The sequence below is a fragment of the Maniola jurtina genome, chromosome 23 (genome assembly GCF_905333055.1).
Source record: "Maniola jurtina chromosome 23, ilManJurt1.1, whole genome shotgun sequence".
Classification (NCBI taxonomy): domain Eukaryota; kingdom Metazoa; phylum Arthropoda; class Insecta; order Lepidoptera; family Nymphalidae; genus Maniola; species Maniola jurtina.
The window spans coordinates 6209343-6227722 of NC_060051.1; the positions used below are offsets into that span (position 1 = coordinate 6209343).

General features: G+C 39.3%; 1 protein-coding gene across 39 annotated transcripts in view; it reads left to right on the plus strand.

Moving 5' to 3' along the window:
- Positions 1-18380, plus strand: part of LOC123877268 (twitchin) — a 166470-nt gene that overhangs the window by 80452 nt on the left and 67638 nt on the right. For 28 of the 39 annotated variants that reach the window (XM_045923837.1, XM_045923836.1, XM_045923840.1 and 25 more), the window contains 19 exons: positions 209-333; positions 539-565; positions 2678-2837; positions 3228-3361; positions 3784-3955; positions 6144-6295; positions 6673-6823; positions 7640-7748; positions 8314-8510; positions 9632-9773; positions 10584-10732; positions 11342-11499; positions 12197-12338; positions 12872-13011; positions 14074-14308; positions 14876-15082; positions 15983-16146; positions 16718-16853; positions 17624-17748. In XM_045923837.1, coding sequence (XP_045779793.1) covers positions 209-333; positions 539-565; positions 2678-2837; positions 3228-3361; positions 3784-3955; positions 6144-6295; positions 6673-6823; positions 7640-7748; positions 8314-8510; positions 9632-9773; positions 10584-10732; positions 11342-11499; positions 12197-12338; positions 12872-13011; positions 14074-14308; positions 14876-15082; positions 15983-16146; positions 16718-16853; positions 17624-17748 — 2825 coding nt within the window. The remainder of the gene's footprint in view (positions 1-208; positions 334-538; positions 566-2677; positions 2838-3227; positions 3362-3783; positions 3956-6143; positions 6296-6672; positions 6824-7639; positions 7749-8313; positions 8511-9631; positions 9774-10583; positions 10733-11341; positions 11500-12196; positions 12339-12871; positions 13012-14073; positions 14309-14875; positions 15083-15982; positions 16147-16717; positions 16854-17623; positions 17749-18380) is intronic. The other 11 variants (XM_045923838.1, XM_045923845.1, XM_045923855.1 and 8 more) reach the window with 2 other exon arrangements.

Genomic DNA, 18380 nt, shown 5'->3' on the forward strand with positions numbered 1-18380 from the left:
TAATTTTTGCATAAATATTACTCATCGTAACTCTTGCGTGATATCAATGATAAATTGATTTCATGGATTTACATTGAAGTTAATTTGCGAGTGTTTCAAATTACAGTTTTATATACTTGCCAGTAATTGATAAATATAATCGTTAAAACTTAAATGGACTTAATAATTGTGTAATATGGAAATGCTCAGTTATAAATGATTTTTTCAGTTAAACCTTACATCGTGGGTGAAGGATTACAAAGTATGATCATCAAGAAGGGTCAGGTAATCAGCTTTGACATAAAGTATGGCGGAGAGCCTGAACCCGAAGTTAAATGGATGCAAGGAGAAGAGGTAATTACACTTCTTTATACTTTACTTAAATTACTACACAAATATAATGATACTACAGAGCTCACTGATATACTGCAAACTCATCAAAACTTAGATCGAAGATGTTTAAAGAATTGAAGATACCTCTGTTTAAGATGTTAACGATTCATAAAGGGATGACCCTAAGTATATAATTAATGTTTTTTTATTTTTGTCCCAATAAAAGAGACGTGGAAAGGCGTACACAGAAAAGGTCAGGATGGGTGAAATTAAATGTCATAATGTTCTAAAATTTGTAACTCATATATTCTACTCTGTTCTACACTTCTATTATGTGGCTAACACTATTACACTATACATGTTGTAATTTCGCCTTATTATGTTTTACAGAATACATTAGCATTGCTTCTTTAGTCTACTAGTTTCAAGGACATTGACTCCATTTTTGAATACAGTAGTAAAATAGTATATATTATTGTCGTGTATGCAAACTATGAAATTGAACTCACTGGAGTTTATGTTTCTGTAAAACATGATTGCATTAAAGACGCAATAGATGCGATTGTTCACATTGTTGATGACAATGTTCTTACAGATCTTTTCACGATAGTTGAAACTGCTTCAACTGTTGCAGTTTTCAACTTTCGTGCCGAATACTGTAAAGCTTTTGGTGTATTTGATAATGAAAATTATTTCTACGGATGCATTAAGGCGAGAAACTTAACATTATATTACAGAATACCTACTCTTCATGTTCATGTACATTACACACAATATATTATTCGCATGATTACATAGACAAATTATTAAATATATTTATTTATGTTATCTCGTTCAAATGCATCTTAACAGGGCTCTCTCCGTCACTCGTTTCATACAATCTTAGTTCCAATTTCATTTGAATATTAAGCAACCAAAGTCCATGAAATTTTGCAGACATATTCTAGAAACTAATATCTATGTCTGTGGTTTTCCAGATTTCCGTTAAAATATTCGGTTTCAAAGTAACGCGGTCTTAAAAATTTACTTACAAATCTTTGAGCCCCTGTAATTTTAAAACTACATATTTTTAGAAAAATCTAAAACACCACAGACACAGATATTAGTTTCTAGAATGTGTCTGCAAAATTTCATGGACTTTGGTTGCTTAATATTCAAATGAAATTGGAACTACGATTGCATGAAACGAGTGACGGAGAGAGCCCTCTTAATTTTTTTTTATTATATTTATGTATTTTATGTTTTCACTGTCTCACTTATAAAAAAGCAGGACACTCAAACGGTCAAAAATGTACAAAGCACCGTCGAATTTGTGTTAACTCTATCTGAATTCTGAACTTCAAAATTATAAACTTTCAACACATTATTTTACTGTCTAACATTATTCAATGTCTGCACTGTATAACTAAGCACTTGATGTTGTGTTACTTTGTTTATTGGTCGAAATACCTTGTTCAAATGAGTTCTCGTATCGTTATGATCTTTGGTTTCAATAACTGATACATAATATACCACCACCGTAATGATAATTACTTGCTATTGTAGCGGTTGCCACATTCGCAAGAAGACGTTGCTTCTAAACTCAATCAATCAACAACGCTCGAAACACGAACCCCAGCCTTATAACTCACGACCTACGGCCTAGATGGCAGCACGGGTAGCTTAATTGGAAACTCAAGGAGAAACACGCAACTTTCAATCGCATTGACAGAGCGTTTACCAAATTGCACTATATATAGAAGTTTCAACGCATAACCGTCGGCCCAGCTGGCGCTACCGAGCACAACACAAGCTCGGAGGGAAATTTCCCTATTGCTACGGTCGAGCACACAGCCACAGCTCCCGTAGTCACTATGTTAATGGTACTCTTGCTAAAACATAATTTAAATCAATAGTGCAAGAGTTTTTGTCAATTTTAAAAATTGGTTATAATATCGATCACAAACATCGGTTTAAAATAAGTGATTTTTACAATGTTCCCTTTCGCTTGTCAATTTACTTAGTTTAGCATTGAGATTCATGTAGAACTTGTACCAGTACCGTGTAATGACCAGCGTGGAACTTATTATTTATTAGAATATTCGACCTCACCATTTATGGTTAAAGAACTTTATTCTCACTAAGAATTTTTAACAATTGACTTACATGAGAAAGAAACAAATTGATGAGTATCTTATTCATTTAACATTGCGATATTATATAAAACAAAGTGGGTAGAAATGTAATTATGTATTACAAAGTAAACGAGTCGGTCGAGTGCGCCGATTGCGTGGACAAAAACATTTAGAACTTTATCACAGGTATTTCGATCATTGAACTCATCAGAATCTTGTATTCCCTGTCTAACGTCTTTGGGTTCATATAGGAAGTCCATGATGATGGGGACCGCATCACTATTGACAAGTATGAAAAGAACACCGTCCTGACCGTTCGAAGAACCACCAGGCCCGACAGCGGGAAATATAAGCTGATCCTTACGAACTCATCTGGCACTTGCGAAAGCATTGCTGATGTAGTTGTTTTAGGTAAGATTTTTGGATAGAGTTTCTCTCGACTTTTCAAACTGTTTAAATAGCTCTCAAAGTAAAAATCATGATTTATAGCTCGTTCACACAGGCTGTGTAAGCGTTGCGTGTGCGTAGACGTAGCGCGTACCATTGTGTTGTAATGTATGGAACTGTATGAAACATGGTACAGCGCTTGCGTAAAGCGTGGACGTAAGCGTAACCCGGTGTGTTAGGGGTTTACTCGCGTCACTACGCACGTGTCACGTGTACGCAATTGGTGTGAATCGGCCTTTAATAGCAATACAGCGCATGTCAACGACCATTCTAGCCTAAAAATGCATTTGCTATAGCATTAACGATATTTTTGTTAGATCATGCCGAATAATAGGTACGTTTTGTTTTTCTCAGATAAACCTAACCGTCCGAACGGTCCGATTGAGGTTGTTGACGTCCGCGCCGAGAAGGCAACAATCAAGTGGAAGAAACCTGACGAGTTCCAGGGTTCTGACATCACTGGTTACACACTCGAGAAAATGGACATGGTTAGTTATTAAACTACTTTGGATACCACTTACCCGCAATACGCTGGTATCCTTTACCACTTCTATCAATTAGGTATTAATAATATGAACACAGTGAATTTACTCTATGGCAACACATAGACATTTTAACATTTTGTGTTTTTGGCGGTGTGCGCCAAAACGGGCTCTAAGGCTTGGACGTTTTGAGAACGAAGTCTTGCATAAAAAAGGCATTTTAAATTAAAAGTTACAAAGTTTTACTATTGAAGTAGACCTACCTAGGTAAGCACTTAGCAGCCCGGTTAGTCTTGTATAGTTATTTTTAGTGAAACGTCCCATTAAAAGTCGGTGGAAAAGTCCGGTTGTGTGGGAATCGGGATACCTACCAAAAGCCCAGGCGATAATAGTTGTAACTGATAAATGATAATGGAACTTGTTTCTAGGATACTGGCAACTGGGTACCATGCGGCGAATGTGGAGCTGAGCCCACCGAATTTACGGTCAAGGGCCTGACGCCGAACCACAAGTACAAGTTCAGGGTGCGAGCTGTCAACAAGGAGGGCGAGTCCGAACCTTTGGAGACCGATGGATTCATCGTCGCTAAGAATCCATACGGTATGTACTTCCATGACAGATTATAATTTTTCTCCCAACCGAATTTAAACTAACTATAGCGGCCAGAGTCTGGTCAACTTTGCAGAATAAACTATAGTGCGCAAGTGTGTGTGTGGTCTCAGGTGCATTCTCTATTCCCTCACTCTCTTAGTCCAATGGGACTGCAGTCGCTAACCAGCCATTTGTGATTAGACCGAAACAAAAATTATAAAACTTGATTGTCAAGCAGGTATTTGTATGGGAAAATTAACTTAAACTTAATAAGCCTTAAAATGAACAACTCAAATTCAAATTCAAATTCAAATTATTTTTATTCAATTAAACTTTTACAAGTGCTTTTGAATCGTCAAAATAATCTACCACTGGTTCGGAATGCTGTTCCTACCGAGAAGAACCAGCAAGAAACTCGGCGGTTGCTCTTTTCAAATGTACAATTTACAATAATATGCCTTTTAACTTTTAAATGTTTAGCAGTTATGTGAAAGCGGTATTTAGGTTGCACAAGAGAGCGCCACTAATGGTGCTACCTGCCAGGGTGCTAGCTGTTCACAAAGTCTTCAGTCTCCTCTTGATATCGCACAGTGGCGAAATTATGCATGCCATGTAGAGCGAGTGGCGAGTAGCGAGCCGGGCCGTAAAGGCGAAAATGTAAATGCACGGAAATGAAGCACTTCTTTTCTTTTCTATGGCTCTTTGTACTGCGGAAGCACTTGCAAAAACGAAACGCGGTGAAAATGACATTGACAAATGACATTTGATGTCAATTTTAATTTTCAGTGTCAACTGTCATTTTCATGTGGCTTTGTTTACAAAGAAAATACCTATAATAATTTTATATAATTCGCTCTTTTATTATGATTTTTAAGATAAGTTTGTGTAGGAAAACGTGGAGTAAAATGCATATAATTAAACGGTAAGCAAGGTTCAAGATGAGATTTAACGATTCTAATTGGTAAACAGTGTTATAACTTTACTTTTCGCGCATCATCATTGCATAGTTTAGCCCGTGACTTCGACCGCGGTACATATGTAATTATAGCCTATGTTTCTTCTGGATAAAGTGGCTTTCTAATGGTAAAAGAATTATTAAAATCCGTTCAGTAGTTTCAGAGTTTATCGATCGCAAGCAAACAGATCTTTTCTTTCTATAATATTAGTATAGGTTAGACGTAGCTGATGCCCGCAACTTCGTTCACGTGGATTTCAATTCTTTGATTCTCCAGGATAAAATCCTACCTATGTATCCAAGAGATAGGTAGGCAACTTCTAGGCAAGCGCGCTCCATCTTAGGCTGCATCATCACTTGCTAGCAGGTCTGATTGCAGCCAAGCGCTAGTCTATATAATTAAAAAAAAAAAAAGATGTAAACTATCTCTAGGCCAAACGTCAGTAGAGCAAAAGATAATAAACGGATGGATATTATAGTTTAGAGGTTTTTCAGAAGAATATTAAGATATTTATTTAACTACTAGCTGATGCCCGCGACTTCGTTCGCGTGGATGTAGGATTTTCAACAATCCCGTGGGAACTCTTTGATTTTCCGGGATAAAAAGTAGCCTATGTGCTAATCCAGGATATTATCTATCTCTATTCCAAATATCAGCCAAATCCATTCAGTAGTTATTGCGTGAAAGAGTAACAAACATACACACACACACATACACATACAAACTTTCACCTTTATAATATTAGTGTGAAGTGTGACTAGCTGATGCCCGCAACTTCATTCGCATGGATGTAGGTTTTGGGGGAACTCTTTGATTTTCCGGGATAAAAAGTAGCCTATGTGCTAATCCAGGATATTATCCATCTCCATTCCGAATTTCAGCCAAATCCGTCCAGTGGTTTTTGCGTGAAAGAGTAACAAACACACACACACACACACACACACACACACACACACACACACACACACATACAAACTTTCACCTTTATAATATTAGTGTGAAGTGTGACTAGCTGATGCCTGCAACTTCGTTCGCATCGATGTAGGTGGGAACTCTTTGATTTTCCGGTAATAAAAAGTAGCCTAAGTGCTAATCAAGGGTATAATCTATCTCCATTCTAAATTTCAGCCCAATCCGTCCTGTAGTTTTTGCGTGAAGGAGTAACAAACATACACACACATACACACAAACTTTCGCCTTTATAATATTAGTGTGATTAGTGTGATTTTTCTTATTTCCAGACCCACCAAAGGCTCCAGGCAAGCCCAACATCGTAGACTACGACAACATGTCAGTCACACTACAGTGGGAAGCGCCCACTGACAACGGTGGACGTCCAGTATTGGGCTACGTCATTGAAATGAAAGACAAGTTCACCGCTGACTGGGTTCAAGTAAGTACAAGTGTAAATAAAAAAATTATAACACCTCCACAAGTGATGGTTACAGTAACTAGAAAGGAGCTGATAACTTTCAAATGGCTGAATCGATTTTCTTGGATTATAGCTAAAAACACTCTCGAACAAGCCACCTTTCAAACAAAAAACAACAACATAAACAGCTTTAGAATAGAATAGAATATATTTTGATTCAAATGAACTTTGATAAGTACTTTAGAATTGTCAAAATAATTTACCACTGGTTCAGAATGCCATTCCTACTGAGAGGAACCAGCAAGAAACTCAGCGGTTACTTACAATGCTAACCACTTTGTTATCTCTGCTACTACCACAAAAAACCAACTAAGTATGTTATATAATTTTTAAAACAGATGCTCAAGACAGAAGACACTAAGACTGAAGCCAAAGTGGAAGGCTTAAAGGAGAAAATGATCTACCAGTTCCGTGTGAAGGCATACAACAAAGCTGGTGTTGGTGATGCCTCAGAACCCACCGAGAACCATCTTTGCAAGCACAGGAACTGTAAGTTCCAACCTAGACTTAACTTAACGAATCTGTGTAAATTCAGCACTCATGTTTTTTTTTTTTAAAAAAAAAAAGAATATTAGCCATGTTAAATGACTAATATTCCCCTTTCCTCTCCAACTAAGCGTCAGGCTTGTGCTAGGAGTAGGTACGACAATAGTGCAACGGGCGGGGTTTGAACCGTCGACCTTTCGGTTTTCAGTCCACTCCTTTACCGGTTGAGCTATTGAGGCTCTATTTGACAGAATCTACCTTCTAATAGACACCGTAACTGGTAGAAGAATATACTTTCTTGGCCATTAAGATCTCATAATTTAAAAAGTTTTCAAAAAAAAAAGCTGACAGTGGTTTGCACTGTATCTCTTTAAGCCTACACATTAAAGTGCATAAAATTCGCCATTTTTTTTAAAGCTTGTTATGTAGATACCCAGTGACACTCGCGCTTTCAAGACGTATCTAATGACTTATCATTTATCACAACTGGTTGAGCCATTGAGTATTTACGAGCGGACATAACAACGGACTTACATACATACATACAGGTCAAACACGTAAAGGACCTCCTTTAGTCCTCATTTACACGAGAGCTTTTTAACGTCTGTTAATAAAGCGTCCAAATAGAACAAATGCATTCCCAAGTATCTGTTCACACGTCAACGCTTTTTTATCGCGCACTGTTTCATTTCCAGCGCACGCCGGGTTTTAACGCAACGCTTTTTTAAAGTTCGTGTGAATTAGGGCTTAGGGACCGCCGCAGTTGGGTAAAAGCAGTGAGTGTTACAATCAATAAATTTCCCTTTTTGTGCTCAACAGTGAAACCACGCATCGAACGCAGCACCTTCAAATCGATTATCATCAAGGCCGGCCGCACGCACAAGTGGTCCGTCGACGTCACGGGTGAACCTCCACCGGAGACCACGTGGTAAGGAAATTTTATTTTTTAGGGTTCCATACCCGAATAGTGTAAACGGGGTCCCGTTTACACTATTACACTATGGCGCGTATTACACTATCAATACCGTATCGTGATCCTGACATCGTGATATTATCGCGGCAGTATTGATCCGTAGGCTTTCAAACTATCAATATTATTCTCATTAGTACTGTGTTCGAGTTCATTGAGGATAGTCGTGCCACATACTTAATTGGGTAACATAAAGAATCTAGCTAGCACTCTAGCATCCTAGCATGCCTAGCATCTAGGTAACATAGAGTAGAAGGAACCAGAACACATGTTCTGGTTCCCTCTACTCTTCCTTGAACTACTAGATGTTCAATAGAGATATCGTTGTCTAGACATGTGGCCAAAGAAACTGAAAATGCGAGCCTGTATAGTGGGGTATAGATGTTCGATGCAAAATCCTACAAAAATGGAACCAACAAGTGGTTCAAAATTCATTCCAACACACTCAATTTTCTTCTCTAGCAATACATTTCGAGTTCACGAATCACAGAACTTATAAAATTCTTCAACCATTTTCCACCAGGTCATGGCGCGAGAACGTAAAACTAGTGAACACAGAACGCATCAAGATCGAAAACGTGGAGTACCATACGGACTTCACTATTGTGAACGCGGTGCGACGCGATACCGGCAAATACACGCTCCGCGCTGAGAACTGCAACGGCTTTGATGAGGAGACGGTTGAGCTGACCGTGCTGAGCAAGCCTAGCGCGCCTAAAGGTAAGATCATGATCAACCCAATTCCGCCCCACTACTGAGTCTCCTCTCAGAATGAGAAGGGTTTAGGCCATAGTCTGCCACGCTGGCCCAATGCGGATTGGCAGACTTCACACACCTTTGAGAACATGGAGAACTCTCAGGCATGCAGGTTTCTTCACGATGTTTTCCTTCACTGTTAAAGCAAGTGATATGTAATTGCTTAAAACGCACATAACTGAAAAGTTAGTGGTGCGTGCCCGGGATCGAACCCCCGACCTCCGATTAGGAGCCGGACGTTCTAACCACTATAGGCTATCACAGCTGATAAGGTAAGATCATAAACCACGCTATAAACCACGCAACTACGCTAACTGGCTATCTGGGTGCCTGGTGCACATCAACCGCCCGTTGTGCCAGATCCTTTTTTCCATGCACATGCAAACTGTGGAATCAACTCCCATCGGCGGTGTTCCCTCTAGATTACAACTAGGGACTATACCTTGTGCTATAAAACCTACCTACCTGCTAAATTTCATGATTCTAGGTCAACGGCAAGTATCCTATAGATTTTCTTGACACATACAACAGACGGACAGACAGACAGACAACAAAGTGATCCTATAAGGGTTCCGTTTTTCCTTTTGAGGTAATATCATATACTGAGCTGTCAAACGCCATAATTAAAAAAATATATCATGAAATCATATGAAACCTCTTTAGTCTAAGTGAGAAACTATGAAGATAACTGCTTGTCTTAACCGGATCTCTTGTGGCGCCCTTTGAGGTCAGTTTTGCCTGTGGATCCCCATAACCAACCAACCAACATTTATATTTGTCGGTTATAGCTAGTCCTCTTGACTCATGATATAAACGAAACAAAAGAATTTAGCATATTATATTTCTCTCAGCCTATCCAGATTTACAGTTAGTAAAATCATTCTGGAAACATCTTATAATGCACAACATTTTCTCTATAGCGATGTCCTTTGCACCATTTGCCTGGAAGAGATCGCTAGGTAGCGATAAGGCCGCCAAATTGTACCTACCTACCCATATTTTGTTGTGCTTTGTGTTTTTGTGTACTAATTTTGTGGTGTACTATAAAAGTATATTCTTTCATTCATTCAACATTTTGTCGCTAGGTCCGCTGGAAGTAACAGACATCCACGCTGAAGGCTGCAAGGTGAAATGGGAGAAGCCAGAAGATGACGGCGGTTCTCCTGTCAAGGAGTACGAACTTGAGAAGATGGACCTTGCTACTGGCAAATGGGTCCGTGTTGGCAGGTTAGTAAAGCTTGTAATCTTTCATCATCATCATCAGCCTGTGGAGTCCACTGTTGGACTTAGGCCTTCCGTAAAAAGCGCCACCACACCCGGTCTCAGCCTTCCTCATCCAGCCACTTCCCGCCAGCCGCTTTATATCGTCAGTCCATCGTGCTGGTGGGCGTCCCACACTACGCTTGCTTAAACGCGGTCTCCACTCAAGGACTTTCCGGCTCCAACGACCATCGCCTCTACGACAGGCATGCAGGCCTGCCCACTGCCACTTCAGATTGCTAATAACTATTAGGCTGTTACTATTGGGCTGTTATAATCTTTGGGTATTATATTTCCCAATACCATTTACCGTTACTTACGCCATAGATATGTTATCTTTGTATTACATGGCTGATGGCGTATATAATTCATGGTGATGAGTAAGACAGAACAGAAAAATACTTAAGACACCTGTCACGCCTGCCTGATATACCAACCTAGAATATAAGCAGAATTTTATCAAACAAGAATTTGAATCTGGAAAATACAATAGCAAAAAAAATTTTTGGAGACCTCCACTTTCTTGATGTAACATCCTTTAGGTAAATTTTTTTCGCATAAACTATAGCCTATGCCACCCGGACCTCAACAACGAACCAATTGACACCTCATTCATCAAAATCGGCATAGTAGTTTAGGCACTACGGTGGAACACACAGATTCTGGACACAATTCAAACGTTATCAACTTAGAAAGCACTTTATAAGCTATAAGCTATGGTGATGACGCTCATTGACGAAAACAACCTACTATTTCTTAAATTCTTGTTCACTTTAGAGTCGCTGGTGACAAGAAACCGCTAGAAATCGAAGTGACCGGCCTGGAACCGGGCCACCAATACAAGTTCAGGGTGACGGCTGTCAACGATGAAGGCGATTCAGAGCCTTTGGAGACCGAGAAGGCTATATTGGCTAAGAATCCCTTCGGTAAGTCCAAATTCTAATCTTAGTCCAAAGTCCAAAGTCTAATCCTACTTTTTGAATTTTGTATGTGGGCCAAAGCGTGAGTTTAATGTTTTGGGTTTTGAAACCCACCTTGAGTCATACCTTGATCTTTATTTTACTCCACATTTAGTCTTGCATTTTACCACTTTCAAAACCCATGTCCACTGCTGGACATGGAATGCTTTAAGAGATTTCCACATTATATGGTCTTGTGCGGGCTATGTCCAGCTTTACACAAATAGACTACAATGTACAAAATTATAACAATATTTACAGCAAGTTAAGGTACCTATTGTAAAAAATGCCTTTGGCACTACATGTGATCTCCTCATGCAACCTTTAAGTATAGAAAAAAACATTCCTAACGATTAATAGCTCGTTCACACAGGCTGCGTAAGCGTAGATGTAGCGCGTACTATTGCGTTGTGATGTATGAAACTGTATGTAACATGGCACACCGCTTGCGTAAAGCGTGAACGTATGCTTAACCCGGTGTGTTAGGGGTTTACGCGCTTCACTATGCACGTGTCACGTGTAGGCAATTGGTGTGAATCGGCCTTATATGTATAGTATTGTGTTTTTCTCCTACAGATGTCGCTGACAAGCCCGGAAATGTTGAGGTAGCAGATCACGACAACCAGAGCGCGGAGATCAAATGGGAACCGCCCAAATCCGATGGCGGTGCTCCCATACAGAAATACATCATCCAGAAGAGGCCCAAGGGCGGCGATTGGGAAAATGCTGCAGAAGTAAGTGTCTAAACTCGATCTTGTTTCTTCTGAAACCTACTAAGACTGGCTTCTAAATTTTCTAAAATTTTTATTGAAATTTTGATTGTTGCGTTTTCACAATTTTGTTTATAATGTAGCAAACGTTATTTTGTTTAAATGGTCGTAATAACTAGTAAGTCAAATGTTCCTCAGAAGTAACTCTAATCTAATCCTAGATCAATTGAATAGTTTTAGTTTTTCGTTTTTCCATCAAATATATTTTTCCCCTAATCAAGTCAAAAATACTATGGATTTCTGACCGAATTGCTGCTAATCTCTACAAGATTAGCCATATCACCACCTTTGTTCCCTCACTCTCATAGTCCAATGCCTAGGATCGGAATATTCTGATACATTGGAAAGAAATCAGGCGCAGAACACGCAGACTTACGTGCAGTCGAAAATAAGCAGTAGAAAGCCTATTTCTGCCCATATTATAAATACGAAAATGTGTTTGTTTGTTGGTTTAATGGTTTGTTGGTTTGACCTGCAATCACGTCGCAACAGAGCAATAGATCGACATGATTTTTGGATGGGTATAGGCTACTTTTTATCCCGGAAAATCGAAGAGTTCCCACAGCATATTTAAAAATCTAAGTTCGCGCAGTCGAAGTCGCGGGCATCAGCTAGGTGATAAAGCTTTTGAAAAATGCCTCTTACTAACTTATTTTCACAGGTGCCCGGTACAGCGACCTCCGGCAAAGTGGAAGGCTTGCCCGAGGGTAGCGAATACGAATTCCGCGTCATCGCCGTCAACAAGGCCGGTCCATCTGAGGCCTCCGAGCCTACCAAGATGACCACTATCCGCCACAAGGCCTGTAAGTCACTTATGATCACTTCATTGAAGAAACCATTTAATTTGCAAGCCATACTCATGTTATGGATTTAATAATTGGTTGATTGTGTTTTTCTGTCTATCTATGGTTATGATTGTAGAAATCAAATTCAAAAAGTTTCTGCCTTCAATATTAATCTTCTTAGAGTTTTTAAACATTTACATCATCTATTTTATTCTTTAAGCAATATTGAATATTATCCCACATATTTTATTGTTTTTTGAGGAATAGCCCGTTTAAATGTGATTTTTGTAAGTAAATTGAATAATACCAAATAAACACCAATCCAGTCAGAACAACTACATACACAGTTATGACTGATTTCACCGCCAAAATTTTCAGCTGAATTCTGTGCTGTGACATTTAAGTGTGTTTATTCTTCATACAATTTCCATATGTCACAGAATTCTGCGGGAAAAATCGCGCGGTGAAATTTCACAGTGCGCGCGTACCCTTAAGCTGTATACAGTTGGCATGGTCTACGGATAAATATTAATCAGAAAAAATTTCCGCAGTGAAACCGCGCATCGACCGCACGAACCTGAAAGCGCTTGCAGTACGTGCAACAAAATCCATCTTCTTCGACGTGAACGTTCGCGGCGAACCTGCGCCCAAGGTGCAATGGTTCCAGAAGTGGAAGAACGAAGAGAAGGAGGTGAGTTATCCTTTCATCTGTGGCAAGTTTGCCAATCCAATCCAATCCATCAAGCTGGATACGACCACTGCTGGGCATAGGGCATGAACATTGCTAGGCATAGGCCTTTTCAAGAGCGCGCTACTAACACAGTTTTCCGTCTTCCTCATCCACCTGCTCCCAGCCATCTTCAGGTCTTTCTGCGCTGTGCTTACCGGTACGTGGTATCCACTCCAAAACACATCTGCCCCCATCGGCCGTTGGTTCTGCCCATTGCCACTTCAGCTTGCTCCTTTGAGCAAAGCTTCTGTTCTTCAACAGGTTTGCACTTGAGTGTAATCTTAACACATGTTGAATGATGCTGGTATCTAAAGTAACATGCTAAGAAAAACTATATAAAATCAGCTGTAGCTACTTTGTTTTGCAGCTTTCTTGTACAGCAGACGCATTGGGGCTTATAAATACGGACGGCTAATATTATGTAGGATTACCACGAAGGGATTGAAAATTGGTTTGAAGCTATCCAAAAATTGATTTCATAGTCGTTAATAAATAATTGATAGTAGTCGTCTGCTGGTTGTCTCATGTAGGGACTTCCACACAGCACGATCTTGCGCCACAGCAGTTCCATATGTCTCGTTTCAAATCATCTATCAATATCTACGGATTGATCATACTTTAAGCGAATCATGTTCAAACATTCATACTATTAGGCATCATTGTAAATATTTCCTTTGGGCACTAACGTTTTTAACCCCCGACCCAAAAAGAGGGGTGTTATAAGTTTGACGTGTGTATCTGTGTGTCTGTGTATCTGTGTATCTGTCTGTGGCATCGTAGCTCCTAAACTATTGAACCGATTTTAATTTAGTTTTTTTTTTGTTTGAAAGGTGGCTTGATCGTGAGTGTTCTTAACTATAATCCAAGAAAATCGGTTCAGCCGTTTGAAAGTTATCAGCTCTTTTATAGTTTTTATTGTAACCTTCACTTGTCGCGGGTGTTATAAATTTTTAATTTACACTTGTTTTATAACATTTAAGGAGAAAAAACTGATGATTAAACTACCGTAAATCTTTTGTTCAGGTTACGGAAAACGTAATCAACGTGGATTACAACACTAAACTGGACATCAAAGAGGCAGTACGCTCGATGACGGGCACATACCGCATAGTCGCCACCAACGAACACGGCACAGACGAAGCTGAAGTGGAGATCACCGTGCTATCCGCTCCCGGCAAACCTGGTGGACCACTCAAAGTCGCCGATGTCACGAAGAACGGCTGCAAACTTGCCTGGAAGAAGCCTGAAGACGATGGTGGTAAGTTGTTTTTTTTACGATATAAAAGGTCTTTTGTTTCGTCTTTAACACCTCTGCCAAGTTCGAAGAATCGTAGTTGACAATGACTTTGAAAGATGACCTTGAAGTAAAATCATCGTGCTATCCGCTCCCGAAAAAGCTAGCAGCCCAGTCAAAGTTACCGACATTATGTAAGAACGCTTGAAGAAGGCCGAAGATAATGATGATAAATTGTTCATCATTGATTAAGGACAAAACCAATTCACACCCAATTCAAAGTTGAATATGAATATGATTTTTGCTTAGGATTTTTAAGCTTTTTAAAAATCCTAAAAAGCTTAAAAATCCGAAAACTTTTTAAGCTTATCTTGGGTTTTTAAATGGTATTACTGTTTGCATAAACGCCGGCTGCCTTTTGCGTTTTCAGCTTTTCCGTAAACAGCGGGTTTTTGCCCTTATTTCCTGCAATCAAAAAAGTTCAATTTTCTCAGATCTGAAGAAAGTTTTAAGTTCTAAATTTTGAGTATCAAATTAGATAAAAGTATAGTTTGATAAAATTTCGTTCTAACTAACAATTTTTTTTTTCAGGAAAACCTGTGACAGGTTACGTAGTTGAAAAGCTCAACAAAGCCACAGGAAGATGGGTGCCCGTCGGTAAAACTGACGACACTGAAATGGACATCAAGGGCTTGCAAGAGGGCGAAGAGTACGAGTTCAGAGTCAAGGCTGTCAACGACGAGGGTGAATCCGAACCGTTGAAGACTGACCACTCTATTGTGGCTAAGAATCCTTATGGTGAGTTAAGAGTTTGAACTTGACTTTAAGAGTTTCAGGGAACCAGTGAGGTGTTATGGATCTAACAAAAATGATGAAGACGATCTTCATATTTGTGGAAGGCAGTATTTGGAAATAGTCTTGAGAAACCGATTACTTCTTCGTGTCTACTTGCGAACTCACATTACATTTAGAGAGAACTCACATTAAATTTATTTCAATTAAGGCTTAAACGGTGGCTAATAGAAAGGTGATTCTACATAATAGATGAATTTTTGAAATTCATAGAATAGTCTAAAATATGAATCTTTAATATGAATGACCTTGTACAAATTTTGCATGCCTGATTATTATGTAAGGTGAAACAATTCTACTGGAAAATAATGTCTTGAATCTTGCCTAGTAGTATTTTAAGTTTGTAAAAGAAGAAGAAATTCAAGTATAGAGATAGGACAGGACGATCGGTGGAAGTAATAAAAGAAATCGACGTTTTATCTTTCATATTTCATAAATTTTTCTGTAGTTGTGGAAAAAAATTAGACTATTCTAAAATATAGTTCATTTAACATTTACCTACCACAACTATATCACAACGAACATTGAAATAGAATTAGGCTTTTTTTTTCTCGCGTCTGGCTTTACACTGATTAGCCAATGTCAAGTTTATAGTTATTCACAAGTTATGGAAACTATATGTATAAGTATGGACTCCGTCTGTGCCGGCGCCCGCCGACATACACGCGGCGCCATTTAGAGCACTTCCCAGCCTGTTCCACCACCAATAAACACCAGCAGAACACAAAAACCGGCCACTTTTCACAAAAAAACACCCCAAAAAAGCACCGCACGCGCGCCAGCAAACGCCACCATCTAGAATTAGGCTTTACATAGGTTGCATTTGACTTAATGTTTTTTTTACAGATATTCCTGGAAAACCATCCATACCCACCCTCGAAGATTGGGATGTGGACCGAGTGGACCTCAAATGGGAAGCGCCCAAGAGCACAGGCGGTGCGCCCATCACGGGCTATATTATTGAGAAGAAGGATAAATATGGACACTGGCAAGAAGCACTTGTTACTACGGTAAGTCAGATTTACTAATATTTTTTTTATGTTCCTCCATTTTTTTCTCCCGCCCCGCACACCCGCACGTCACTCGTGCTAACACTCCCCAGGGGCTGTACGGCTGTGCCGATTGCCATGTCGACCTGTTGCGAACTATACTGTTCTAGGTCGGTACTATAACATTAGATATGTATAAGCTATAGAATTAAAATTGGTATCAATTAGCATATCAGGCAGATATATATTGTAACCTGTGATATTTAAAATTAAAAAGATGTGATAGATCATCATCAGTCATCACTGGCCCACAGAGCATGGGTTTTTTCTCACAATGAGAAGACCTGAGTCCACCACGCTGGCCAAGTGTGGATTGGCAGATTTCACTCACATTTGAGAACATGATGGATAATTCTAAGACATGCAGGTTTCTTCACGATGTTTTCCTTCACTTAAAACGTACACCACTGCAAATAATAGAGGAGAGTGTCAGGAATCCAACCCCCAACCCTCTGAACAAGAGACCAGCGTCTTAACCACTAGGCTATTACCATTTTTTTAACGCTTCTTATCGATCAATATTTGGTTCCAGACGCCAGAATGCAAGGCCCGTGTGCCAGATCTGAAGGAAGGCAATACGTACCAGTTCCGAGTGCGCGCGGTCAACAAGGCCGGCCCCGGGGAACCGGGAGAGCCCACTCAACCGCACGTCGCTAAAGCCAGATTCCGTAAGTATAAGGATTTTATATATTCTTTAGCCAGTATAGATTTTATTTAATTTAAGCTTTTGAAGGTTAAACTCATGGTTTTAGTCGGAGTATGCCCGACTATTTTAGTTAGTTAGTATCAGTTACAGAACCGCATCTATAAGAGCAGCGCTAAACAAACGATCAAATGCGATCAAGGGTTTTGTTATTGAAATAACCCCTCAAAAAAAAATGGATGAAAATCCATACTAATATTATAAATGCGAAATTGTGTCTTTCTGTCTGTCTGTCTGTCTGCTACGTTTTCACGGCCCAAACACTGAACCGATTTTAATGAAAGGTACAGACTTGGGATACATCCCGGGGAAGGACATAGGCTACATTTTATCCCGGAAAATCAAAGAGTTCCTACGGGATTTACAAAAAACCGAAATCCACGCGTGCGAAGCCGCGGGCATCCTCTAGTACGTAATATACCAGTAGGTATCTCGTAAAAAAAAATACCATCGCATCAAGTCTTGTTACCCGAATTCCATTCTTAATGATCTTTCATTAACTAAGGAATGTCTCTTCAAGATATCTTTTCATTTAGTAAGGAAAGGAAAAATGCAATAAATTAAAAAAAAAAATTGAATATAATATGAGATCTTTTTGAAGATTTAGAGAGCTTTAAATCTATTATTCCTTTAAATTATTTTGTTTATAGCGTTTTTGCATTTTTTCAGACAACTAGTAGCCATAATTTAAACTTCTTGACGATTCTCCTTACAAAAATTATACCTTTTCTGCAGTGAAACCGCACATCAACCGCGACAAGATGGTCGCGGTCCGCGTGCGCGCCGGCACGACCATCAAACTGGACGTCGACATCAAGGGTGAACCTCCACCGACCAAGACCTGGACGTTTGCCAACAAGGTGATTATTATGTAGACATTAATGGCCAAGACTTCGCGTGAATTTAGGTTTTCTAAAAACCCTTTGATCCCTTTAGACAAAATTCTTGAAGTCTCGAAAGTCTTGAAAAGTCTTATACTACTTTTGTGTCAAACTCGATCGGGAGTGGAAATTATTAAGAACTTTTAAGCAAAAAAAAAAAACGTGACTGCCCTGCCATATCGATTTAAAATATATAGCCAGTGTCACTAGGGATGATGTAAGGATTCTAACAATTCTTCATACATCCGAATCTGTTCGGACATTTAGAAGGTATGGTTGAATAAAGAAACTCATATACCTATTACCACATATGTATGAACCCTGAAACATTACACTTCTTTTTGGGCAGTCGTGTAATAAAGTTGAATTTTACCTAGTTGACCCCCGACCCAAAAAGAGGGGTGTTATAAGTTTGACGTGTGTAATCTGTGTATCTGTCTGTGGCATCGTAGCTTCTAAACGAATGGACCGATTTTAATTTAGTTTTTTTTTGCTTGAAAGGTGGCTTGATCGAGAGTTTTCTTAGTTATAATCCAAGAAAATCGGTTCAGCCGTTTAAAAGTTATCAATCAGCTCTTTTCTAGTTTTCTTATAGAGGTTTTTGTGTTGGG